Source organism: Pyrgilauda ruficollis, unplaced genomic scaffold, assembly GCF_017590135.1.
Source record: "Pyrgilauda ruficollis isolate IOZ18807 unplaced genomic scaffold, ASM1759013v1 scaffold44, whole genome shotgun sequence".
NCBI lineage: Eukaryota > Metazoa > Chordata > Aves > Passeriformes > Passeridae > Pyrgilauda > Pyrgilauda ruficollis.
The window spans coordinates 3,656,207-3,682,591 of NW_024525934.1; the positions used below are offsets into that span (position 1 = coordinate 3,656,207).

General features: G+C 38.6%; 1 protein-coding gene across 1 annotated transcript in view; it reads left to right on the top strand.

The window, feature by feature from the left end:
* Nucleotides 1-26,385, top strand: part of PCCA (propionyl-CoA carboxylase subunit alpha) — a 270,494-nt gene that overhangs the window by 175,975 nt on the left and 68,134 nt on the right. Inside the window, exon 20 of the mRNA XM_041478271.1 lies at nucleotides 24,120-24,218. Within this exon, the coding sequence (XP_041334205.1) occupies nucleotides 24,120-24,218 (99 nt within the window). The remainder of the gene's footprint in view (nucleotides 1-24,119; nucleotides 24,219-26,385) is intronic.

Consider the following 26,385-nt stretch of genomic DNA (forward strand, 5'->3'; position numbering starts at 1 on the left):
GGCATCTTGATTTTGGTGATGGTGAGGTTAGCATAATGTTAATTTATAACAAATATAATTTTGAATAACTTAGCTTCTTTTGTAGTACTTTTATCAAGAAAATTGTCAAAGGAAAGCTGCATTGGTGGCAAATCATCATAATAAAAACACAGAATGGCTTGGGTTGGAAAGGGCCTTTAAAGATTTAGTTACACAACAACTCACCCGTTCCACAGGCAAGGACATCTTCCACTAGATCAGGTCGCTCAAAGCCCCATCCAGCCTGGCTTTGGACCAGCAGTAAATGAAGAGAAGGGTAGAGATGGAGAGATAGTATATCCAAATCTCAGAAAACTGGAAACCTGAGCTTCCTTTGTTTAACAGTTAAATGGACCAAGAGCAAAACCAGCCAGAATAAGATAGCAGCAACTTTCAAGATAAAAAAAGAAATAGATCCTCTCCCTTACACAGCTAATGGGTTTTTCCTCTCCTTGGCAAAGGAAAACTTGCAGAAATAGATGAGTTAATAGGAGCAGAGGGGAAAGAACCAAGGGATGGTCATTGTCAGTCACAATCAATCTATCAGTCTGAACAGCCAAAGTTTGTGGTGAGATCAAGTTGTACTGGCCTCTTACATGGACTATAGCTGCAATCCAAGGTGAACCATTGGTGATGTAGAATTGCTCAGGCTGACTGCGCAGACTACAAAACTTCATTACTTCTTTTATTGCAGTTTATATAATAAATCCCAATTCAAGAGATGTGGTTTTGCTTTGTAAAAATGTGCTTGAAAAAAATGAAATGCCATATGGCTGTAAGGATGGGTGCTTTACGAGTATTACAGAGTGGGATCTTGTGATCCTGTTGAAGAATTCACATTTCCTGACAGAAGCTGGTTCAACAGCTATGGGTGTGTCCCAGAAAACTCAACATTAGTAATGCTTTCCAGAATAGGTGGGAAATTGTTTTGAAAATGGTAGTGGGAAGTATGTTCAATGTTGCACAAAACTGTTATTTTTCAGTCATTTGGGACTATTAATGTGCTTTACTAGATCTACCTGGCTTTCTAGGGATATTCTTCAGATGGAATTTTTTAATGGTCTCCATTAGTTTATTATTTTAACAAGTGTACAGATAGCTGGAGTGATTAACAGATGAAATTACTTCAGAGTATAAATTCTCATTTGGTCTTTGAGGTTATATTTCATCTCTGTTGTATGCCTTCCTAATTACAAGCATATTTCAATACTTACAGTTAGAATTTTAAAGTTGAATAATAAAATATAAATTTTATTATTCAGCTTCTCCAGATTGGAATTAAAAACAACATGGGCTGACATGTATTATTTCTTCAAAATCGATAATGTATTTTCTTTCTCATTTAAGCTCAATTATATTTAAAAAATATTAAAGCAATAATTGTTTTAAGCCACATGGCGAAGTTCGGTGTATTTTTCACTTAAACTGTTGTTGGTTGGATTGTTTTGGTTTGTTTTGTTTTTTTCCTTTTCTTGTTAAAACAACACTATCCTCTGTTGCACTTTCAGTGGAACGTAGCAGTTCATCTCTGAACCTGCATCAGTGTGTCCTGTCATTGGTGGCAGCACCGAAGAAAGCTCAGTGCAAATTTTCCAGTTTTGTCTTGTCCTCAAGAAATGTCTGAATACTAAATAAAAAGTACAGGAAACTGTTGGAACAATATGATTTAGGTACAGCTTTGTGACTTCAGATAATCTCAGAGTGTATCTTAACTGTGCTGGATTTTTTTCTTGTGAGATAGTGTCATTAAAACCCAATCTGTGCAAAGCACGTAGAAGATTAATTAACATTGGGAAGAAAAGAGATGTCTGAGCCTTTCACCTGTAAGGTACCCTTTATCTCCAGCTGAGTTTGCCAGCCTTTAATGCTATTTGTCATCTTACCCAACAGGTATTTTGATTTTTTTTTCCATGGTACCTTTTATGGCTTTTATGGTACTTTGAATGGCTTCTGTAATGCCAATACCATGTATTAGAGTATTATCCTCTCACATTGGAGGCTTTAGATACTTTTTTTGGCTTACAAAACAAGGCACATTCATTTAACTGGTGTATACTCCATTTTAGAAATAATTAATTTAAGGGAGCATTGAGAAAAGTAAAATGTCTATTCCCAGTTTAAGGATGTTGTATATACAGTTTTGTATAAGGCCTGTCTGTTACAATGATTTTTATATAACTGTTCTTTACAGCAAGGGTGTTGCTCATTATTTTCTGCTAAATCAAACACACACAAGGATAGTTCTACATACAGCTTTGCTGTGCCACTTCCATGCACACTCGTGGGTGCACACTCGTGGGTGCTCTTTATCTATGCAAGGAACCATCTTGGCTTCTGCTGTAGGATTGTAAGGAATGAAATGGGTTATGTAGACAAGGACTCCTTTAATGAATGGTGATCATTAGGGCAGGATGGACCTGTCTGGCTGCTTCTAAATGTGAAGTAACTTAATTTTTTGTTAATGGTAAAGCTATTATATGATTTGCAATAAAGGAATGGCGGGATCATTCTCTTATATTTTACGTTGATGCTTCTTTTGTGGTATTTACATGAATATTCACACTTTTACCTTTACATTTTTGATATATGTATTTAAGTGCATACTTATAAGTGTATGCATCGTATTTAATGACATTTTAGCACACTATTGAAAAAGCATAGCATTATTGAGATACATTTTCGTAGTATCCTAAATCTCTCAATCAGGGAGAACTGGTTTTTTTTGGTATGCCTTTTTTTTCTTTTTTTTCCTGGTTGCACCTTTTGGCCTTCTTTAAGGAAATCTATTTTGTCTGAGCAATCTCTTGGGTTTAGATAACCTTGAGCTTCAGTGCTTGTAGGAATCTGAGCTGCATGCTGTCCTTTAACTTCTTATCATAAGCACAGTCTGCTTCTTCTCCTTGTTCCACTGTAAGGCATCTGTATTTAAAATAGTAGGGATAATCTCTATTTTGATTACATACATTTAAGGTTAAAAAAGTTGTGGTTGCAGTATATCTTACTTTAAAAAAGTGATTTTTGCAAGTCTCAGGATGGGATAAGACATAACAATTTTTATTTTTCTGGGACTGAGATTTTTGTTTCTGTGAATTTAATGGTAATACAGTTTTATTAGATCATTCTGCATTATGTTGCATTACAGAGGAAATGGGGCTTTTACAGATGTGAGCTATTGACAGTTTAGGTATCAGATCTGACACAATGAAATGGCTTATTAGGATCATGGAAAGCTCTAAAATTCTTGTATGGATCTTCATGGTACATGCAACTTTATAATGTTGTCAGTTTTAATGGAAATGGGTGATCAATGGTTTTCATTCTGTGAGTATTTAAATAATCTTTTAACTGGTCATTAGTTGCTGATAGGTATAAGGATTCTAATGATACCAAAATGTCTCTTCAGTGAGGGACTGCTGGTTATCTGGCACTAGTTACTTCATGGATCATGTTTGTCTTACAGGAAAAGCCTGCCCAAAATTTCTCTCCACAGAAATGAACTGTTCTTTTTCACCACCCCGAAGTGCTTCAGTGTAGAAGGTCTTGTAGGAACTGTGCAATTCCATATGGAAAAGTATATACAGTGTCTACTTTAGTTACAGTGTACCCGAGTTACCATTCTTTTCAGTTCTGCTGGGATTCCTAAGTGACAATGAAAAAGTCAATGATGAGATTTTAAATGACTTGTAGTGGATGTACTTTGCTGTCTTGGTGCCAGGGATGAGACACATGCTCATGACTGAAGGAGCTTGTGTGGTGGCTGCCTGTCCAGTGTCAGCATCCACATGTCTCTGTGTGTATTTCGGCAAAGACCCCATTGAGTGTAAAGAGCACATCCCACTCAGCACCCCATACTCTGGTCTGGCTTGAGTCCAGCAAGCAGGAAGAAATGGGCTCTGTCAGAGTAAGTGTAACTTGGAAACTTCTCCTTTTGCTCTTCCACCTTTCTTAGTAGTGAGTTTATTGCAGTTTTCTTTTTGTCATCGAGGGCTGAAACCGATAATGAATGTGTAACAAGAGCTGCCAGCTTTTTATGTTAGGGAAGTGGGCAGCCCTACGAAGAGTACATGGTTTAAGCTGGTCCAGAAAGGCAGCTTTATCTGGCTTGGGTTGAAGGATACTACACTATCATTATCTAAGTCACAGAAACTATTTTTGTGGAAGAGTAGGCTGTTAACATGATCAGCAACACATTGCAGCGAGCAGCACCTATGTAAATGGGACAGTCATAATTTTGGGCAAGGGATACCTTTTCATGGAGAGAAGTGTGACCATGAACTATTTACACCAGAAGCTGGCAAATGGATTTTGCACTGAGAAACTGAATTAAGGGGACGGTAACAGTGTTGTGGCCTCATTCAGGCAAATCTTAAGCCTTTGGAAGCTTAACAAGAGAGAAGGTGTTTTAAAGTTTCCAGGGGCAAGGAGGACTGGCAGACTGCACCACTGCAAATGGTCATGTAACTGTCAAGTTGCTCTTGAAGCATTTACTGCCAAAATAAAAAGTGTATTTTTAGGAAATTTGGGAGTAAAGATATACTCTGAGTAGGAGTGCTGCCTTTTACTACCCCTGTAATTGTTTCAGTTCTGTCAAGAACTTGTAAGACCTTCAAATATTTTCTCCTAAAACTGCCACTGTGGTTTTGTGCTTGCCTAAATTTAAAGGGAAATTAACTTATCATACCTTATGTCCCATTAGGCACCTGTTGTTCCAAGTCTCAATTCAAGCATGTTTGGCTGCACGGTCCTACAATGAACAAAATGTAGATTTCATTTTTAGGGCTGTTATAAAGCAGGAATCATTGCAGGGGAAAAGAAAAAGCATCAATAAATAGGTGTGGAATTACACCTATTTGGAATAATAGAAATATATTGATTAATTCCATGAAGTCCACATTTTCTTACATGTCAAAGTCACAGCAATGGATAAGTAAAAGCAGTTAAACCAGGGTTCCTATTGATATGACTCCATCTTGACGTTCTCCTAATCCATGACTTGGTTAACTAGGTGAGCAAAGTACTTCCAACCTCTCTTTTCTGCCTAGTTGAGCTGCTTTATTCAGTATTTCTCTGCTTCTGAAGATGTAAGGTTCCTTTCTGTATAACATAATGGTAAGGAGGATTTTGCAATTTTGAGCTTTATTAACTGAATTAATGCCTTCAGCAAGAGTACAGATACAGAATGTGTGCCTTTACTGAAAGTATATTTAATTTTTATCACTTTTATGACAGTTCTGCTGTCTTTTGTCTGGAAACAAAATGGGTGAAGATAAAAAATTGGCACATAGTTGATATGAAATTTAATGCTAATGTATCTATATAGTGGTTTTTTTTTTTCTAAGTAGCATGTAGCGTAATGGCTTGATACCTTGAAAGAATTGGAGAATTTGAAAAGAGAGATCCCTCCTTTGTTTTACATTATCTGGCTGTGCTGAGCAAAAATGTGTGAAAAGTTTTCATTGTGAGGTGGGTGGAATTCTTTCTATCAGAGAATATCAGTGCCCAGGGCCTCACTCTTAAAGCTAATTCAACCTGAACAATCCTGAGTCCATGGGTAGGGAGAGAGTAGATTTCTGTAAAAAGATGTGCAAAGCTACAAAATAATCAGATGTTGCAGTTATTAACAAAGAGAAGACCTGTAAACTTAATGCAATAGCTAGCATTTTCTTGGACAGAAAGTTCACCAAGCTCCAGGTATTTTTAGAGATTATTTTTTCTTTTTGCTGGTTCTGAATATTAATTTTTCCCAATCCTACTTGCCATTACTATCATTAGACATCACTTTTGTTGTGGTTATAACAAGGAAACTCCCCACAGTGAAGATCAATGCAGAGTCAGGTAATTACAGTTTATATCTGTGTTAACAAGCTTTGATTATTTTGTAGTCAAATGGTGCTGTAATGAAACATAGGAGTCTTGCACAACTTTAAAAAAAAAACCCTCATATTTTAAGCTATTTTTGTAGAAAATGTAGAGATCATTCATTGTAGGGAACAGGAGTTACCAGTAAACCCAAATGATGGGTGCTCCAGCTCATGGAGTATGTTGTTGCAGAATGAACTTGTCTGAATTCAGTTTTCCTGGAATGATTATTCAGGAATGCACCAAAATTTTTTTGAGACTACTGAGAAAATAAATGCATAAAATATACCTAGTTTCCTAGTTTTCTTATTGTGTCATCTTTATGTAGTTATAAAAATTCAGTGTTAGAATTTTAGCATTTCATTATGCATTTAGGGCTTTGACAGCTGATCTTGTTGTTTGTTCTAGGTATTTTGACCTTTCCTAGACACTTCAGCTGTGAACTGTCAGAGGTGTCTCTGTGTGTCAGACTTCATAGCTGGCAGTCATGAGTATGATTGCTTTGAAAATTGGTATAGATAGGTAGACAGGTTTTGCTTCCTGTATCATTTTAAGAGCAGAAAAATAGGGTTTTTTGTCAGCCTCAGTCGTCTGTGCTGAAGGACTTTAACTGTTATTTTTTTCCCGAGTATCCCTGAGCTTACTGATTAAGTTGTACACTCTACCATCTATTGACTAGAAGGACAACAGATATTGCTTAGGTTTACCCATTAAAGTTATTATTTCTCCAGTCCTTCACCAAGCTTTCCTGTTAGGGTGCCTGCAAAATACTGAACCAGAGATTAAGCACCAACCAAGCTGTGGCAAATTTTATCTTAACAAATGGTATCATTGCCAAGTCCTCATCAGGCAGACATCAAGTGTTCATTTTATGGGGAGAGGTGATGTGTATGGCTAAGGTCAAAGGCTCCGTTTTCATGAAAATAACCCTTGCAGGTAAAAGAGAAGGAAGGAGACCTAAACCCTATGTATTGGATATTTTTCCCTTTTAGAAGTATTCTTCAGTTTTCCTTAAGGAAGGAGTGTTTGACTGTCCCTAGCCAGTAGTTGGGGTAGGAGGATGGTGTAGCTTAGTTCTCTAAATTTGTCCAGTATTGCCTTAATCTTGGCTGACCGTGTTATGATGAACATGACAAATTATTTACTGGGCAAACCAAAGAATCAGTGTAGAAGAAATCAGTTGTTCCAAAACCACAAGCTGATCATACATCTCTCTTGTATGCAGGTGGTATGTTGATCTTTCATTCCTGGGGGGTCTTCATCAAAATCCAGGATTAACCTTTCCAGTTTCCAGTATCATGCCTGCACTGAAGTGCTGGAATTCCTCATCCACCTATTGCTGCGGACAAACAATGGCTTGGCTGTTCCTGTACAAGCCTCCTTTAGACCAACAAACACAACCAATGTTGAGTTCAGCATGAGAGCCAGCAGCCACTCACCCATCTGCCAGTTGTGTGGAATGGGAGGTGATTAAAGCCTCCCCTTTTGTTGAAGCTTTACTGGTGCAGTGAGGAATACCAGATTCTTGAGCCCAGAGTCCGAATGCCTCAGGAGGAACATGTTGCAGGATGGCCATGGGGCTGCGAGGCTGGAAGAAAGGGAGCCTTGGCCTGGCTTCTACTTCTGGGAATGCTCAGAGATTTTTGCCCAGTGACTGGTTTCGACACAACTGAATAAACACAAAATTTAGCTTAGGTTTTGTGGTCTTGCAATAAGTACAGTGTGCTAAGTAAGATAATTTTTGAGTGGTTTATATACTTGGGTATTGCTATAAATCTATAAAAATGAAACACTTGTTCTTTAAGAGTTGCCTCAACTAAATGCCATTTTTTCCCCTTAAAAATTGAATATAACATCTATTTAAAATATAACTTATGGTTTATATCAGCTAAAATCAGCTGTTCCACTTCTTGAAGTCTTTCCAGTTCTAAAAAGACCATCCTTTCTGTAGGGGAATGAATAATGTAAGTTAGCTTGTTTCTGTGGGCATTTATTATAGCCATGCAGCACAGTTCCTGGAGAGGTTTTGCTATTTCTTATTTAGCAGCAGTGAAAATCGCAATTATTCTATTTACTTGGCTTGCCACTATGGCAAAGAGTAACTCTTTGGATTGTGAGGAGGAAATGTTTGTTTTCTCTGGCTGCTCCTTGCATATGCTGCTCCAATTACGATTAAATATGAATATTTACTGATAAAATGGGGCATTTCTCAAGTTTGGTTAAATTGATTTTTTAAATCCAAGATATAGGTGAAGGCAGCCCATCTGGTGTAATGCTATTTATTATACAGGACTAATAGACAGTGTAGGGAATCAATAAAATATCACCATACATGTCAGATGAACATTAGGGCTGTAAATTCTTCATCAGGAAGAATCTGTAGAGGAAAAAAGGAAACAAAAAGCTAGATCAAAAGCAATGTGGGGAATTAATGTGGAGAAGATGAAAGGGAAGGAAACGAACAATAGGGTTGATGTAAGTGGAGGATTAGGTAAAGCAGAAGCAATCATTTTTTATGGAACAGATGAAAATAAATTGAGAATAATTGTTATGGGAGGTGCAAGTGGTGGCAAGTTGAAATTGATGTGTATTTAATGGCCTGATGAAAACTAGAGGTTGTTCATGAATTGTGCCTATGATTCATTTCCAAGGAGTAGATTTCTAATACTTCTAATAATATTGAGTGTTGTTCTGTCTGTGGCATTCACACAAGCTTATTGGATTCTTTAGAAAATGAAAATACTGTGCTGGCATCATTGAATGTTGTTTAGCTCCAGATAACAATTTTATTTAAAATATTTGAACTCAAACAAACCTTCAGTTCACATCTGCTGACTCTGTATACACAATGCTAGGTTAACTGGCTTTGCTTAAAGGAGTGTTTACAGACACAGTTCATTACTTGGGTCTGCAACTTAACTCTGAAAGTTCCTAGAATACAGGATAAACTGAAATTCTTATTAGGGCAAAATTTTGCCTGTCTGTAAGCACACTAAATGCTGTTAATAATGTCTTAGGAGTAAGGAAAGCCGGTTTTCCAAGACTGTGCATTAGGCTGATGTACGATTCTGTTATGAAGAGTACTTTGAGGGGACCTGGTGTGTTACTGTGTTCCCTGGCTCTGCTGTATCGTACTCTGTGCAGAAGGTAAAGGAGCCAGATCCCTGGCTCTCAGATCTCATGGTTATCCCATTCTTTCACAGAGCAGCAGTAGTTCTGTAAACTATCAGTGTCCTTGTGCTCAAGAAAGACCACAGAGAAAAATCTGAAGGGACAGTGCTACCTTCTTTCTTGAGTCTTTTTCCCACAACTAGTAGGGAAGCCCTGAGTAAGGGGTGCAGCAGGCATTTGTTCTTGAGGGAAATGTGTTTGTTCATTGGCTTAAAGGATTCTTTCTGGAGAATCCTAATTTTTCCCCATAATTCTGCCATATTACTCACATCAGTCAAGAGCTAGGATGACTACACCTGTAGGAGATTTTGGAACTTGTCATTCCTGACTGTCCTTTGTTTGCCAAAGTTCACCTGTAAGTCAAAGCATTGGACATAGGTAGTGCCGGAGGGAAGCAAGTGTGATGTTGTGATATTATGTAGATCTGTCACTTATAATTTGGAGGCTGTCTCTTTCAATATTTTTCTGTTTTTCATAGCAGTATATTCAAGCTCACTTCAGTCCTTGTTGCTCTGTCTCTGCTCTTCTTGATTCCTCACCACCTTTTGAATAACGAGGTCTTGAATTATAGACACACGACAGTACCAAGCTCTTTATAGCCCTCTCCCTACCATTTATGATCTGTTTGATTTTTCTCATGTGTGAAGTTAGCTTTGTTAAGATGATTTTCTCCGTAGGGCCTCTGTATAGACAGGGACTATGATTTCCCTGCTCTGAAATTGTGTCCCTTGCCTTTTTGACCTTGTTATAAAGTAGTTATTTTGTTGAATCCAAAATTAATTTTTTATTTGCTGGTGTTTTCTTTTAATGTTACTGAGCATTTTCCCCAAAGTTTGCAACTTGCTTTTGGAATTTTTTTTTTAAATGTTGTTCAGCTTTTGAACACTTTTTTGTTTTCTACTTAATTTTTTCGTTTTGTCTGCTATTTGCACTGTATTATATTCCCTGCTGATATACTTGCATATAACCTTTCAAGCTATTAAGAAATATTAGGAAGGTCTTTTTGATTTATTTCATTGACCAGTTCCTAAATTTTCAATTTCCAGCTACATTGATTCTCTGGATTTTAGGTGCAGCCTTTTGAAGGCGTAAAACTTGTATGGAGCAAAATCTTTAATGTGGTCCGGTCAGTCTCTGTGGTGCTTCCAGCTATTTGCTGTTATAATGTCAAAGCTAAATCTTGTTTCTTAGTGGGAATGAGTTTCACATTTCTTGAAATAAATTGAGATCAGCTGATTGCTCCCCCATATCCTGTCACTGGCAGTAAACTGCAATTGCTTCTACACTGTATGGATATACTTTCCTTATGTAGTATGATGAGGTGAGTGATTTGGGCTGATTTATCCCCTTAAAAGCAGGGATGCCCCTGGCAAAGTTTAGTATGAATAAGGGAGCAAAATTAGTTCACAAGTGTTGCATTCCTTGCATTGAGCTCTTCTCCAGTCTTCTAAGAGAAGGAGGAATTCCTCTTATGGAGAATTTCTTGATTCTTTCATCCTTGAATGGAGCATATCTGTGTTTTTGTGCAAGGACCGCTTTAAATGACTGGGATAGTGGAGTCTATACAAGTGTCTGAGGGTCCCCATCTCTTACACAGGATGTTTTCTCCAGTGTGTTAGAGCCCGGACAGATTTACTGGGCATAGGAATTGGGCTCTCATTTAAAAGTGCTGGGAGAAAGTGGGAAAGTGTTGTGACTTCTAGGATTTTAAATATGAAAGTGTGATGATCCATCAATAAACCTCCCACATTTTCCCATCTCATTGATATTTTACAGTTACACTGGAGAATATGAAATGATGGCTGCTAGAATGAAAGATTCTGTCTTGTCTTCTAATTTTTAGAAAAATTTGATAGAAAATCAGGTTAAGAAATATTAATGGAGTTTCTGAAAGGTCCCAAAATGTTTTTAGAGATAGCACCATAGTACAATTCTATGAAAGATAAGCCTTTTGTGATAAAACCTAAAAAAGAAGAGATTTATACATTTCCCATGGTATTTAAACCATCAAAGGCAACTGTAGTGTCAGGATGCCCCTTCTGTTGCTGCCTGAGAAGCAGTCATGATTGTTGGGTATTTTCTGAGCATTTTCTTCCAATCTGACATCTAATTGATATCTAAATCGTATCTCTGTAATGTCAGTATTGTAGTAAACATGCAGCCTCATGTGTAGTGATTGAATGTTTTATTTTGGACAGTGTAAAACTTGCTCTGTTCTTTTTGACAGCTGTTTAAAAGATGTGTATTTTTGATTTGTCCGAAGTCTGAATATTTATAAGGGATTAAAATAAAGAGGTTGTTTAGCAGGTGCTGACTGCAATTTTGTAGCTGCAGTATCATAATCACTTCATGAGGTTTCTCTGTTAAGGAAATTGTCTTTGTTTAATGCTAAAGGATGTAGGTAATCTGTCTCTATTGCCAAATTATTTCAGGGTGTGCACTTCGCTTTTTCCCCTACATTTACGTAGATCGGAAAACTGAATGTTCCAAACAACTTGTGGAACAGTTTCCATATCAACTTTTATGTACTAAAAATGTAATTAAAATTGTTCAACCTAAAACATAAAAAAGAACTCAAATTTAATTTATATGGCTTTTAAAAAGAAAATATTGTTTCTTATTTAACTGGTTTTGTTGGCATGGTGGATTTGAATTTACCCCAGTAAAAGTCAGTGGCAAGCCACTGTTGCCTATTTAAATGTAAGTAGCTGGAACCATGAGGAAATACTGAATTTGAGGAGGTATCTATTCACACACATTACTTTTATGCCTTTTGAGTGAATTCATGGTAATCAGTTTGTTAACATAAACAATGCAATCCCATTAACTTCTAAGGTAAATAGCATTAGATGCAAACATCTTTTTTACATTGCTACATGACTTGATTTGTTCTGCATATGGAAGCACTTTAAAACTTCTTTGCATTTCCTCTCTTGTGTAAGTGGCTTAGGACTCTTGTGATATCTCATCTTTTACCTGCTGTGTCAGCTTTGCATCCTTATCCCCTGTGCACTGGCCTGTGTTCTTCCCTTTCCTATTTATCACTGACACATCTGGAGTGGTGACATTCTTATTCCCTATTCTGCATTTATTTTAAAGCTAGAGGAGGGGTTTCTGAAGAGGGGATATTCTTACTGTTACAACTAATTCTGTACAGTTTTCCCTGCAAGATGGCCGGTGTGTTTTGATAAAAATGAGTATTTTTGTCTTGGTATTGGTCAAATATGCCCAAGAGAGATGATTCAAGTGTGTGGTTGGGGAGCAGGAAATGATGGAATGGATTTGGTAAGGATTCATGATGCTATTACTTCTCACCAACTTCTGAAAAGTTATCAGATAAAAACACTTGCTTTGGTTTTAAAGTCATTAAGCCTCAAAAGTGGGCTTAATGGGAAACAATGGGAATAGATTTATAGGTATTTTTATTGCATCTAGACTCTTCTTCCTCAGTGCTTACTTTTATTTCTAAAATGAAAGTCCGCTTCTATCTCCTGGCTCAAAGAAAAGGTCTCCTATAAACACTTTTTCTTATACTTAAGAAACATTAGAGCTAGTCTAGCTGTTACAATTTTATTGTTTACCTTAGTCCAAATGCTTGGTAGAGCATACAGAAGTGATCTCTTTGGCTATTTGATCAAAGGACATTGCAGATGAGATCAAAAGAGATTTGGCTTTTGAAAGAATCAGGTTTGATTCTGTGATACGCTTATTGTTCTGAACCATCTGGGGCAGTTTGGGGAAGATATGCAATAGCAAATATTTTGCATGTGAAGCTTTTAGTTAAAGTGGTGGATAACCTTGGACTGGGTATATTCAAAGGACTGGTGTTGACCTATATCCTGTTGTGACAGCTGAGAGCAGCAGGTTGGAACTGCTGGATGAAATCCATACTCAGTTGCCCACTGTACTTTCTTCTTGTCACCACAGAATGTCAAATCAAAGACACTTTTTTATTTTATTTTTTTTTAACTGTTGCTTATTCTAGCTGTTTACTAATTCAAAGAGTATGGACTTGCTGCCATATGTACAATGGGAAAAGTAATTTAAATCAGTGGCAGACTGTGTCCAGTCTGAGCATCCATCCTATGTAACTAGGCTGAGGTGGAATACAAATTCCAAATATAATAAAGTGATGCTTTTCTTTCTTATTAGCTGTTTTGGTGCCTGCTGATTTTGTTGGATCTCTGTATCAAGTTGTAAATGGTGTGTGAAATAAAATGCTTCTCAGCTGATGGATATAATCCTCATGATTACAAATGCTCTTCAGATTGCTGCGGTATGTTTTGTTTAGATCAGACATGGAAGTCTACCTAATGCATAATGTTCCCTTTAGAAAGGAGATAGAAAAAAGACCAGTAGGAACCAGTTTTTGATATCTGGGTGGTAGTACTGGGAGTTCCTCACTGGCCAGTAGTAATTCCCACCCCTCTCCTAATTATGAAAACAAAAATTAGAGACTTGAGACTTACATTTGACTTGTCAGCAGCACATTGGCAATCAATGCAGTAATTCATTAATTCTTGACTCTAAGCTTGAGATCCAGCTTCTGGTGATACAGTCTATTTAAAAAAAAAAAAAAGTAATATCTGTCTTAGCTTGCATATCCTTATTACTTAGCTTTCACTGAATCAAATGAATATTCACTAAATGAATATATGTATTAGGTGAATACTTAAAAAGAAAGAAATGTATTCCAAAATGTGGTTTTTCTAAAAGGGTAGTATGAATTTTAGTCTGTCGTGTTTTTTAGTGGCGCTTTGGTATGATAATGTCATTCTACTCTTTGAGAATTTATACTGTCAAGTGGCATAGGGCTTGGGGATCTGTGTGTGCCTCTGAAGTGAAAGAATGGAAACTTGGCAGCTCAAAGTCATTTTGGAATGAGGCTTGCTTAGTGATTTCAGTATATAGACATGAATCATGACTCAATAGATACTAAACCAGCTCTGTCTACCTTATCACAATCTGCTAATCGATGTGTTTTTAGCTTCCAGCATAATGCTCCTACTCACCCAGATCCTGTCATTGGTCCCTATCCTAAACCCCTTTTCAAGACAGAAAATAAGAATATCCTCAACAGATTATCCTATCAAACAAGGAAAGCTGAGTGCAATGCAGATTTCCAAGTGCCCAGTATGCACACGATAGCAACACTGTTTGAACCACCTGCATGATTTTCCAGCCACCTAGGAGCAATATCTGTAGCCAGGTTGGAGTGTATTTAGCTGGGCAGAGCCAGGGCATTTGTCTCTGTAGAGCAAAGTGAAAAGGAAAGCAAGTCATGCTTTTTCTTCTTTTCCACACTGATCCAATAACAATAGACATCCATATTCCTCAAACCAGCTGTACTTTTTGTGTCTGAAGCTGTTGCCGGCAGATGTCAATTACTTTCAATCGTTGTTTTATTTCCTTGATGTATTTTTAACTTCTGACCCCCCATCCCTTTTTGTAGCCTTAGTGGGCTCTGGCAGGTTACAAGTGTGAGATGTCATTTTAATAATGACTCCGCAAGGAAAACTGAAGGAGTAACAGAAAGCATTTGCTGCAGTGAAGTGTTTTTGTTGCTTACAGCCTCTCTACTAGTTTTTGCAGAGAGGATCACTTCCCTGGTGAATGCTTGAAGAAAGCCCTTGCTGATTAGAGGTGATGAAGGCCATCACTTCTCCCTCTCCTTTTGTTTTGATTCTGTTGTTGTTAAGCTGAGGAGCTGATGCCTGTTGTGTGCTCTTTTCCTTGGTCTCTATGCTGGCGTGCTCCCATTTCTAAAGTGAGATCTACCAAAGCAGCTAATGGTAATTTGCATCTATAAGTGCTACTTTAAAGAAAAGAGAGATAATTTCAATGTGTGCACATGTGTTTGATTTATTCTAGTGGTTATGTGCTATTTGCTGCTCTTGTGATTGAGGACTGCCCATTCTGTGAATGTGCTTAATACTTTGAAAACTTGAAAGTTATGATGGCACCCCACACAATGTCAAAATGTGCATTTGAAGTAAAAGCCCAGCAATTCAGCTCATCTGGTCTTGTTCATAGCAGGTAAAAGGCTGCCTTGATGACACTTAGAGCAAATGAATTTCTCTCCTGCAGTCATGCACTGAATAAATTGCTTGATCTAGTTCGGTACAAAAGGACATGATCTATAAATAGTTAACAGAGCTTTCTTCAGGACAAGTGATCTATAGACTGGAACTCTCTCTTGGGGTCTTTTAAAAAAGTAAGTGCTGATATGAACAAAAGGAAAGTTTGTTTTAGAAAAAGGCCTTTTTAATGAGATTGAAACTCACATACTTTAACTTCCTTTTGAAAGCATCTGGCCAACCACTTCAAAAGTCCAAAAGGCTAACCTTACAGTCACTTGAAGAAAAGAAAAAAGGTCAATCTGCTAATCTGATGTGAATATATTGTCAATAACTGAAAATGCAAGATAAAACAGCTGGTTAATTTGAATCAAAGAAATTGCTGTCATATAAGCATCAGTGAATTCAATTTTTACAGTTTTAGGCTTAAAGGAACTTCTTTTTATGACACTTTTATACATTTGTCTGTATACCACACTGTTGGCCACAGGGTCTCTCTCTGTCCTATATGTTCCTTCATGCACTTTTTTTGGCAACTAATATTGCAGGTTTTCATACCGTTGGTATTTGTAATAAGCAAAATTTCGAAGGCATTTAAGTGTGCTAAAAGGAAGTGTCCATCTACCAAATTTTATCATGTGGCATTTTAAGAAGGAAGAAAAATTCTGTAAAATCATAGACTCTTTAACGTTGAAAAATATCTCCAGGATCAATGAGTCCAACCTTTAATCGAGCACACCATGTCAGTTAAACCATAGCATAAAGCCAGCTTTTCCAGGAAAATGCTGTGGGAGACAGTACCAAGGGCTTTACTGTAGTCCAGGTAGGCAGTGTCCACAGCCTTTTTCTCATCCACTAGGTGGGTCACCTGGTCATAAAAGGAGACCGGGTTGGTGAAGCAGGACCTGCCTTTCCTCAACCCATGCTGGCTGGGCCTGACCCCGGGTTGTCCTGTCCATGCTGTGTGACTGCACTCAAGACAATCTATTCCATAACCTTCCCCAGAAACCAAGGTCAGGTTGACAGGTCTGTAGTTGCCCAAATCCTCCTTCTGACCCTTTCTGTAAATGAGTTTCACACTGGCCAGCCCCCAGTCACCTGGGACAGCCTCAGTTAACCAGGACTGGTGATCACTGGTTGAGAGTGGCTTGGTGAGCTCTGCCAGCAGCTCCCTCAGTACCCTCGGATGGATCCCGTCAGCCCCACGGAGCTGTGAGAGTCTCAGTGGCACAGCAGGTCACAAACTGCTTCCTCCTGCACTGCAGGGGCTCTGTTCTGCTCCCTGCCCCTGGCTACCAGCTCAAGGGCTGGTTGTCCTGAGGAAAACCAGTCCTTCTGTTAAAGACTGAGCAAAGAAGGTATTAAGTACCTCAGCCTTGGTTACAAAGTTCCCCTCAGCATCCAATAAAGGATGGAGATTTTCCTTGGCCTTCCTTTTTGTTGTTAATGTATTTATAAAAACACTTTTTATTATATTTCACAGCAGTTGCCAGATTGAGTTCTAGCTGAGCTTTCGCCTTTCTAATTTTCTCTCTACATGATTCTTGTACTCTTCCTGAGTTTGCTGCCCCTTCTTCCAAAGGTCATAAACTCTCATTTTTTCCCCTGAGTTCCAGCAAAAGCTTCCTGTTCAGCCAGGCTGATCTTCCCTGCCAGCTTGTTGTTCAGTACATAGCAATGGCCTGCTCCCACACCTTTAAGATTTCCATCTTAAAAGTATGTCCAGCCTTTCTGAACCCTTTGTTAATAAGGGTGGTTTCCCAAGAGACTCTGAATCATTAAGTTCTCTTTCACTGAGTTGAGAGCAGTCATCTTGAAAGTGCTCTCAATATGGATTTCCCTGTCTGTATGACCTGTGCTTGTAAAGGTGGGGTTTTGGTGGCAGTGTGCATGCAGGCCAGGATGGTGATGGTGACAAAAGGGCAGGCATGTGTTGGTGTGGATGTCAATTCTGTCAGTGTCTCCAGGACATACCTAGCACCAGGACTGGCACCAGCAAGCACAGTGTGTGCACACGCTGTGCTTGCTGGTGCTTAAGAAGAAGAGCTTAAGCAGAGATATGACTGTGAGTGCTTGGAGGCCAGGAGGATCCTTAACTAGAGAGAAGAGAAAGTCGTCTATTTAGAAATTTGCCATTGTTTTTGGGAGAGCAAATCATTCTGTGTCTACAGAGAAACTGAAAGCTAAGTGTCCAGACTAGGAAATCACTTGAGCAGGTGAAGGTCACTGGATTGATCAATTGAAAAAAAAAAAAATAACATAGTACTGTCCCCTCATCTAGGTGAGGAAGTAGATTAAGACTTCTCTAAACAACTGAAGGAAATCTCTGTTACAGGATGTGCTGGTCACAGGGACCTCGACATCTTCTGGAAGGGCAACATATGGGATCAATGGTGGAAGGTTTCTGAATGGTTTTCATACTGGTACTGGATGGGTGAACTGGTGTTGACACACCCATATCTGCAACTCACTTCCAAGGACGAGCTGGTTGAAGAGGTGATAACAAAGATAGTCTTGGTTGTGATGACCATGAAATAAATGGCTGTGTTTAAGATCCTGAAGGAAATGAAGAAAAATATTAGCAGGGCACAGATCCTGGACACCAGGCTAGTGGATGTCAGTGTATTCTTTGTTTAGCAAGGTGCTCCACTTGTGTTGGGACAACTTCAGGTATCACTACAGGCTAGGGGATAAATGGATTGAAAGCAGCCATGCTGAGAAGGATTTGGGGGTGCTGCTGGATGAGAGGCTTCATGGGAGCCAGTAGTATTGTGGGCTGCATCCAAAACAGCATGGCCAGCAGGTGAAGAAGGTAGTGCTGTCTCTCTACTCCACTCTGGCGAGATCCCACCTGAAGTGGCACCAACCTCACAGACTTCTATGATAAACTGACAGGATCTGTGGTCTAGAGGAGAGCAGTGAATGTTATTTACCTTGACTTTAACAACTCTTTTGGCATGATCTCAGCCAACAATATAAAAAGCCATTTGAGTGGTCAGACTCGGTGGGCCATGGTTAATAGGTTGTAATCTGCTCAGAGGTCACCAAGGGACTGCAAGGGTCTGTATTGTGCCCAGTCATGTTCAACAACTGAATCAGTATCTAGAGGCAGCAGTGGGACTGCACAGTCCTTAGATCTACAGAGGACAGAATTGGAGAAACTGCTCAATGCAGTCAAGGGCAATGCTGCCACCCAGTGGGACCTGGGCAAGCAAGAGGAATGGGCTAATGGGAACTTTGTAAAACTGAGCAAAGTCAATGTCTGATTTGTAGGCACAGTGTTTGATGTGGTCTGAGTTTTGAGTAGCAGGATCTAATGACCTTCCTCTATCTGCAGACTACACCTCTGTTAACAGCACAGGGCACTGACAGCAAATTTTGGTGCCAGGGCATGCTGCTGACTCAGTCACATTCTGCCAATATGTCTGCCCACACCTCCTAAGTCCTTCTCCACAGAGCTGCTCCCTAGCCAGTCAGGTTGCAATGTATCTTTGTGATGGGTTCATCCTTCTTAAATGTTGGACTTAAAAATTAGTCTTGAGTTTCATGAAGTTTTCATTATCCCCCTCTTCTTGCCTGCCTAGGCCCCCCAGATGGCAGCCCGGCTCTCAAGGGTTTCACCCAGTTTTGTGCCATCTGTGAACTGGATGAGAGTATACTGTCACCTCTTCCAGGACATGGTCCTGGAAAATGTCAAACGCTTTGGGAGTAATCAGACCCTGGGTCACTATCAAATACAGTCCAAAGAACAGCAGATAAAGCATATACAAGAAGAAGCTTAACTAATAAGAGCTACCCACACAGGAAATCTTACTGGGTTTCTTTGCATTTATGCAGAATTCATATGCATTTATGAATGACAACATGTGAAGCACTGTTTGGTTGCTGCTATTTCCTAATGTGGCAAATATGACTCTGATTTGTGTTCAAGGCTCTTAAAGGCAATGTGGGGAAGTTAGAGCAAGTTGTATAAGAAGACCCAATGATTTCCAAGACAACTCTGCAAATTACCACATGTTCTTACAGACTCCAGGTAGCTAGTAATTTTCTTTATAAGGAAGTGTGTTGTGGTTATTTGCTATGAGAATATATAGATGCAAGATAGTGTTTGAACTCTTCTGCTAACTGTGAAATTTTTTTTACATTGAAAACTAGCAAAATATTTTACAAAATGCCTGGGTTTTCATGCATTATGCTTCTAAAGGAAGTCTTGGGCTCATTAGCCCCATAAAGACTTTCCTTGCATTCTTGAGGTTGCATGGGACTGCAGAAGGTAACCTTTGAAAGAGGACAGTTTTCCCTTGCCTTTGCCATTCCCGTGTGCTTCTCTGTTGGCTGGACAGTAGATTTGATGAGAATTTCATGCATTTTGTGAAAACTGAGAACCAAAACCAGATTTATCCAGCTCAATTTGGCTTAGTCTGAGGTCACTGCAGACTGTTACTGAATACTGCTGCCTATGCTGGACCTTCTATTGCCACACTGCTACCAGTTCTCTAGTCACGCCCTCTTCTGCACAAGAAGCAATCATTTACCTATCATTTACCTGATTTATAAAAATGTAAAGAATCTCCTTGCTGTTTTGGCATGGATGGTGTGGTTAGCAGGGATGGAGGTAAGGAGTCTTCTGCTTGAGACAGTTACTTTTTCTACAGAAGAGGAGGGCTTTATGTAGGTTTGAACAAAGTCTTCAAACATATAAGCTACCTCATGTTTACAAGAGTTATTCTTGCTGTTATTGTTCCTTCCTTGCAGGAATGATTTTAAGGTTCATTTTGTAGAGCCCTTGCTGCCCAGTGGATGTCCCTTAGATTAATGACAGTTGAAGGGAGTGGAGGCTATGGCGGTGAATATTCATGTATATCCTGTGAAGAATAATGTCTGTTTTCATGAAAAGTACATCTTCATGGGCAGCTGTCTAGATCAGAGAAAGACTTCAACAAGGCAGGTCTGCGGAGGATGATTTTTCATTTTCTAGATCTGATTGATTAGAGAATGCCATCACTTCCATTATAGCAAGAGGTAGAATTAAAGGCTGTAAATCCTGTGGCTAAGGGTGGCATAGCCAAGTCGTTAGGGCCAGAACTCTCGAGTTAAACACCATGCTGGGAGGCTGAATTGAAACCATGGGATTAAATCAGCAGACTTGAGTTAGTCAGACTCAAGGCTGGCATGAGGAACTTCAGGCGTAATGTTTTGAAGGATCAGGCAGGAAACAAATGCTTTAGCTGCCCTCTAGTCTCCTGGAAAACCACCTTCATTTCCAGGAGAAAAGAAGTGACATGTGCCAGATGTACGCGAGACTTTGCATTAGTAAATTAACAGGGCTATAACACTCAGGCTTGTGCTGCCTTATTTAATTGCCTGACATGCACACAGAATGCCAAATTATGTTCTCTAAAGGAAACTGAATGCAGATTATGCTTTGCAGCTCTTTGCACTATTGGTTAGCAGGTACATATCATGCTGAACATCAGGAACTCACTCCACAAGAGGTGAAGGGGCTGCTACTTGTGTAGTTCAGGTGCATGCCAACCAAAGTCTGCAAAGTTGTGACAGTGGGGTAAGCTGTTGACCTTTTTCTAGCGTTGTGCCTTGGACTTGTCACTCTTCTTTCTGAGACCTCATTTATAGTAGCTTTTGAATTGGAAATAATTGTGAAGGATTGTGGCTGCTTTTATCTTTTATGTTCTCACATAGGGACAAACAAACCTTTTAAAAAAGGAATAATTCACCACCACTATGTCATGTGGGTGTAGGGCAGCAATGCAAACATAGTTACTGTAGATGCATAGACACATATGTGTATACTTGGAACTGAGTAGTTAAGGATAAAGCTACAGTATATAGGTGTGGTGTAAAGCACAGTGTGACCCACTGCCGGAGTGAATTGACTGGGATCTTCTCACTGCAGTTCAAGTGTTAGCATCCTTTGAATGGTGATTTGTTCTTGGCTGTCTTAGGAGCAAAGAAACAAAATAAGATGGGAAGTAGTCCTTATAATGTCATTAGTTAATCCCCATGTCGTCCTTCACACCCTGAACCCCCACCCCCCAACCCTCCAAACCTAAAGCAAAAAGGTTCTGGGTTTATTGCAGTATTTATTAGGTTCTTTTATGATATCCATTGCTAGAGGAGGAATGAAGGCAAATGGAAACTTCTGAAAAGTTCTTCTACTGTCTTCTCTCTTCCCCTGTTTCTACCTGCTAGCCTTGCTAGGCTGTTGGCTGTTGAGCTGCAGAAAGAAGGTTTGCTCTATTAGATAAAGTATTGGTTTGATTTCAATCCCCATCTGGTTTTGGCACACTGTGTCCCATCTTTCCCTCCACCCCTGCCTTTTCCCTTATTTGTAGTAAAAGGATCGTGATCCTCCATGGTAAATATCTTATCCTCAGTCCTTGTTCATTTTCTCTGATATCTTGACGCCCTGTCTTTGTCATCCTACCTATCAGAGCATAGGTAGCCAAATTTCCTTGGGATTCTCTTGGCTTCGCATCATCAGTTGGTTACACATGGTGCTAATAATGCACAGGTGGTGGGGTCTATCCCTGTATAGACCATTAATTTAAGAGTTGAACTCAATGATCCTTGCAGATCCCTTCCAACTGGGAATATTCTGTGATTTCTGTGATCTTCCTCAGTTGCACATGCCATGGTGAGTTGCAGGTGAAGGCAGCTGAGACCCCATAGCTCCATTCTGTGAGAAGTCTGCTGCAGTTTATGGGATAAGTGTTAGTTCATATAACCCTTCCCCTTACCCTCTGTTCTTTCTTGAATAGAGAAACCATAATAGTGGCAATATATTTTCTGCTGGTTTCTCTATTGCACATAAGCAGCCTGGAGTGCCAGGGTTTGTTTAGACTTAGCATCTGCTTGCCCTCTCCTTTCAGGGTGGTTTCTACCAGAAGTGTTTTGATACTAATGTAATCTGGAATCAAGAATGGAGGGATTTTGGACAGGTCATTTACCATTGTGACAAAGAGGTTTACTCCACTTTTGCTCATCTGTACAGTGACAAAAGGGCTAATGATTAGACTGAGTTTTTTGTGGAGGTATTGACTTGCATCCTGCCCCTGGAACACTCTTTGCTAGAACTGTGGATAGCAGCTATAGGTTTTCTCGCTAAAGGCTGCATGTAAATCCTACACTGCCACAAGCAGTATGGTGTATACTTGAAGGATTTTTTGGTGACCAGTAGCCTCGTCTGCTTTGGTGGTGTCTCACCTCTATCCCTGGAGACACATGATAAATAATGTTTTCAGACCCCAGACTCCAGTGCAGACAGTCTTTCTCTGGTTTTAGCAATAGTGACATCTAAAGAATTTAAACAATTGCCTTACCAAAGTTCAGTTGGTAATCACAGAGGGTTGAGACAGAGTGCTGGATTTGCTTTTCTCCATTTGGAAAAGTCTTTTTGAGATGTTTCTCCTGTTCTCAATAAAGACAATATTCGCTGATACATGTTTGCTGAGAGTGGTCTGGGTTTACCAGAGTGTTCCAGCTGCTCTGCAGTGCTCTGGAAATGCAAACCAGCTGCAGGTCTGGCTTAACTCAAGCCAGGTTTGTGGCTGGTTTGCATCACTGAAGCAGTGTAAAGTACCTGAAGCATGCCAGCTAATCTGGCCTATTGGTGAACCATTATAAATTACTTGTTTTTCTTCTTGTTCTTTACATGTAACTTTATTTATAGTCAAAGCCCATGGAAATTGCATAGATTGTATCACTAAGGCAAACTTTGTGTTCTAAACTAAAGTCTATAAAATTAGAGTATTTTTTTTATCCGGAACTTTTTCTTCTTAACTGAAATGAATTTATCAAATTACACACTGTTCCTCTGCACCTCTCAGTTACGGATTTCTTTTAAGACGCTTCTTCTTATTATTAGATCAAATAATGATAAGTCTGAGACCTAAAAGAGTAGGCTTTATAAGTTTTATTTTGCAAAAGGTGTGGCCAGCTTTTATTCTAAATGCATAGATTTTTTTTTTCTAGTTTATTGAGAGTGTATGCAATAGTGTTGTCATTATCACTATTGTCTGAAATTTACTGATTAGAAAATACTTTGGAAATTTTGAGAGAGGAAGGAAATTGGCCAACCATGACTTTTCTTCTGTTTATAGTAAATAATAGTTGCCTACCTTCAATAGTATGATGAGTGTTCAAAATATGCCATGAATATTAATCACCAATTATATTAGTCCATATGTAATAATTTTTTTCATAACCATCTCTTTCTCTGGGACTGTTATAGTTTTGAATGTGTGAGGTGTGTTTTTAAACAGTATAATACAACAGAAGAATGCTAGAAGTGCCATTACAGCTACGCTGATCTTTTTCAGAACCCAGAATTTTTGCTCTTCACCTAGAAATATTTTTGCATAATGAATATGGCATGATTTAAAATAAAACCCACCTTCTGGATAAGCATATTGGCATTCAAGTCAGAAATTGTATTTCTCTGATCAGCTGTATATTGAAAGAAAACATGTCAGAATTTGCAAAGTTTTTCTAGACTTTGAGGCAAAACGCCGAAGAATTAATTACTGCCTCATATTAATTAAGATAACAATGCAAAGCCCTTCATTAGAAGCATAGGAAAAGTTCTTCCTTGGTCCTTGGAGAGAATATTATATGCAAGCCCTGTTGTGTGGGTTGCAAGGTGTCACTGGAATTTATATGCATTACTTGTCTAATTGCAGTAAATGTAGCATGTCCAGATAGGTTTAAAAGTTGGATGGCTGTTTGTTACTTGCTGGAAATCACTTGAAACCTTGCTGCTCAGAGGCAGCTGTTCACAGGTCCTTCACCTCTCCCCAGAGATAGCTGGAAGACTCTGTTGTTGGACCCTGTCTTTTATGGCAGAAGCAGTAAACATGACAGGTTGTTTGGGAGCCATCTGTTTTAAAATGGTTGCTGCTTTGTATGCAGTAATGAACTTGAGATCAGTTTTCTGTCTGTCTTCAATAGTAACAGCCTTGTTTGGTGTCACAACAGGTGGAAGTTGATGGGATGAAACTAAATGTGACCAGCGAGTGGAACCTGGCTTCACCCTTGTTGTCTGTCACCATTGATGGCACTCAGAGGACCATACAGGTAATCTCGCCAAGGCCTCTTTGGGCATGCAAATAATACTGAAACGTGGAGTCTAAACCTGCTGCATCACAAAATTTATGTGATGTTGTACAAATAGCAGAATGTTTCTACTTTGAGACAAATTCACTCCACTAAAGTTCTGGATGCACTCCAAGTTACTTACCTAGAGTTTTGAATGTCTTGCTTTTAATGAGATGTTCCTTATTTAGACAGAAGTTTACCCCATTTTATAGGCTCTCTTTATTTAGTGGCTTGTGAGGAGACAGGGTTTCTTAATCATGTAAAAAATAAGAAATGCTTTACTGCAAAAAACCAACCAACCGACCAAGAAAACCGATCAACTGAAACAAAATGGAAAAACTCCCTCCTAACCTAACGCACAACAAATCCCACATGGGGACCTACAGTAAAATTAGTCTCTCCCTCATATTTGGATTGTGTGATTGTTACACTTCTGGGCCTTTGCGGTTTGAAAGTCACAGGCAGCAAATCTCCCATGTAACATGTTTTCTTATATACTTATAAGAAATGTGATTAGTTCCATGATTTGAAAAGATAAAAGTAGAAAACATCCCAAACTTATGTGGCTCTAAGAAAAGAGAACTGAAAAGCTTAAAGTGGTTGTGTTTTCTTTTCTTCTGAATACTTATGTCTTTGAACACACCAGAGAATACTTTTCTAAACATAAGCTCAATCAGGATTTACATATTTGTTGACAAATAATTTATTTACAAATATCTATTGATCCTGGCAATAATGAAAAACAAATCAAAACTTACTGAAAGTATTTTTTTATGTACAACAGTATCTATTTCCTATACATTTATCAGTGATGCAATGGTCAGTTTTCTCATAATTTACAATGAAATGGGTGAATTTAGTTTTTCATTTTTACCCCGGTAAATTACCCAACTGGAAAATACTATTTTTGCTTTGATTGAATTTAAAAGACTGCAACTTGAAAATAAAAAGTTATTGTATCTTTCAAGGTTAGTATTGCCTGAGAGTGAAATTTTCATTATGTTCCCAAGTAAATTCTGGACTTAGTTCTGTAGATTTCTTGGGAGGTTTATGCCAGCTTCAAGGAGTGTGTATATCTAAAATACCTTTTTAGGTGTGTTTTTGGTGTGTGTATATCTAAAATAAATCTTATTTTTAGGTGTGTTTTTCTTTTTTTACTATTTTAATACTGGTCCATTTTGGTGCCATTTTATGAAGTACATTACTAATTTTGAACAGGAAAAAATACCAGTGTATGAATCTATAAAACCTGCCTAGGTGAAAAGCATTATGTTTAGAATGGATAACTGTGTCACAACACCTCATTGCAAACTATATTACTGTATGACTGGATATATAACTAACAGTAGTAACACCATTTAGCTAATAAGAGTTGAATTTGCACATAAAATTAATTTCAAAATTAATGATCATATGATCTGAAGAAGCTTTCTCCTAGGAGCTGAGCCAGCAGTAGTGTTACTTGCACTCCCTGAGTATGACCAATCCCTATGAAATACTGCAGATCTAGCCACAGCAACATGCAATGAGCTGACTGCATGGCATCTAGGCCAACAGAATGTGGAATAAGCACATATATGTTGTTTCCTTCTCAGATTTTATCTGCCTTTGCTTTTAGCAAAGAAACTCAGTCACTTGAGAAGTTATTAATCTTTTAGTGTATATATGTAAATTTATGGGAACCTTAAACTTGACCTCTGATAGTCTCTCGCTGGAATCAAAATTGGTTTTTTGGTTATATATTTCTGTAGACTTGCCCCACTGCAAGAACCAAATTAGACAAGTGTATCCCTGTAGGTCAATTTGTCTCCAAAAGCAATTGACCCCTGAGTCTTGAAGTATCTTTCTGCAAAACTTAGCCCTAGAGCCATTTAAGCAACAAATATGAATGAATCGAATAATTCCAGCTGTGCTTTATTAATTTTCAGCCAATCTAATTTTTCTTCATAGTTGATTTCATTCTTCTAAATTTGCTCAACCAAATAGAATCTTTGTGAATGTTTTATTCCTTTGAAGGTTGGATTTGTGCACCTTTGCTCAATCCTGCAGTCTGGCCACAATCTAGCAAGGCACTTAAACAGAGAAATAGGGAATAAATAATTTAAAAATATTTCGGTTTGAAATGTATTTATGTAATCATAGTGTA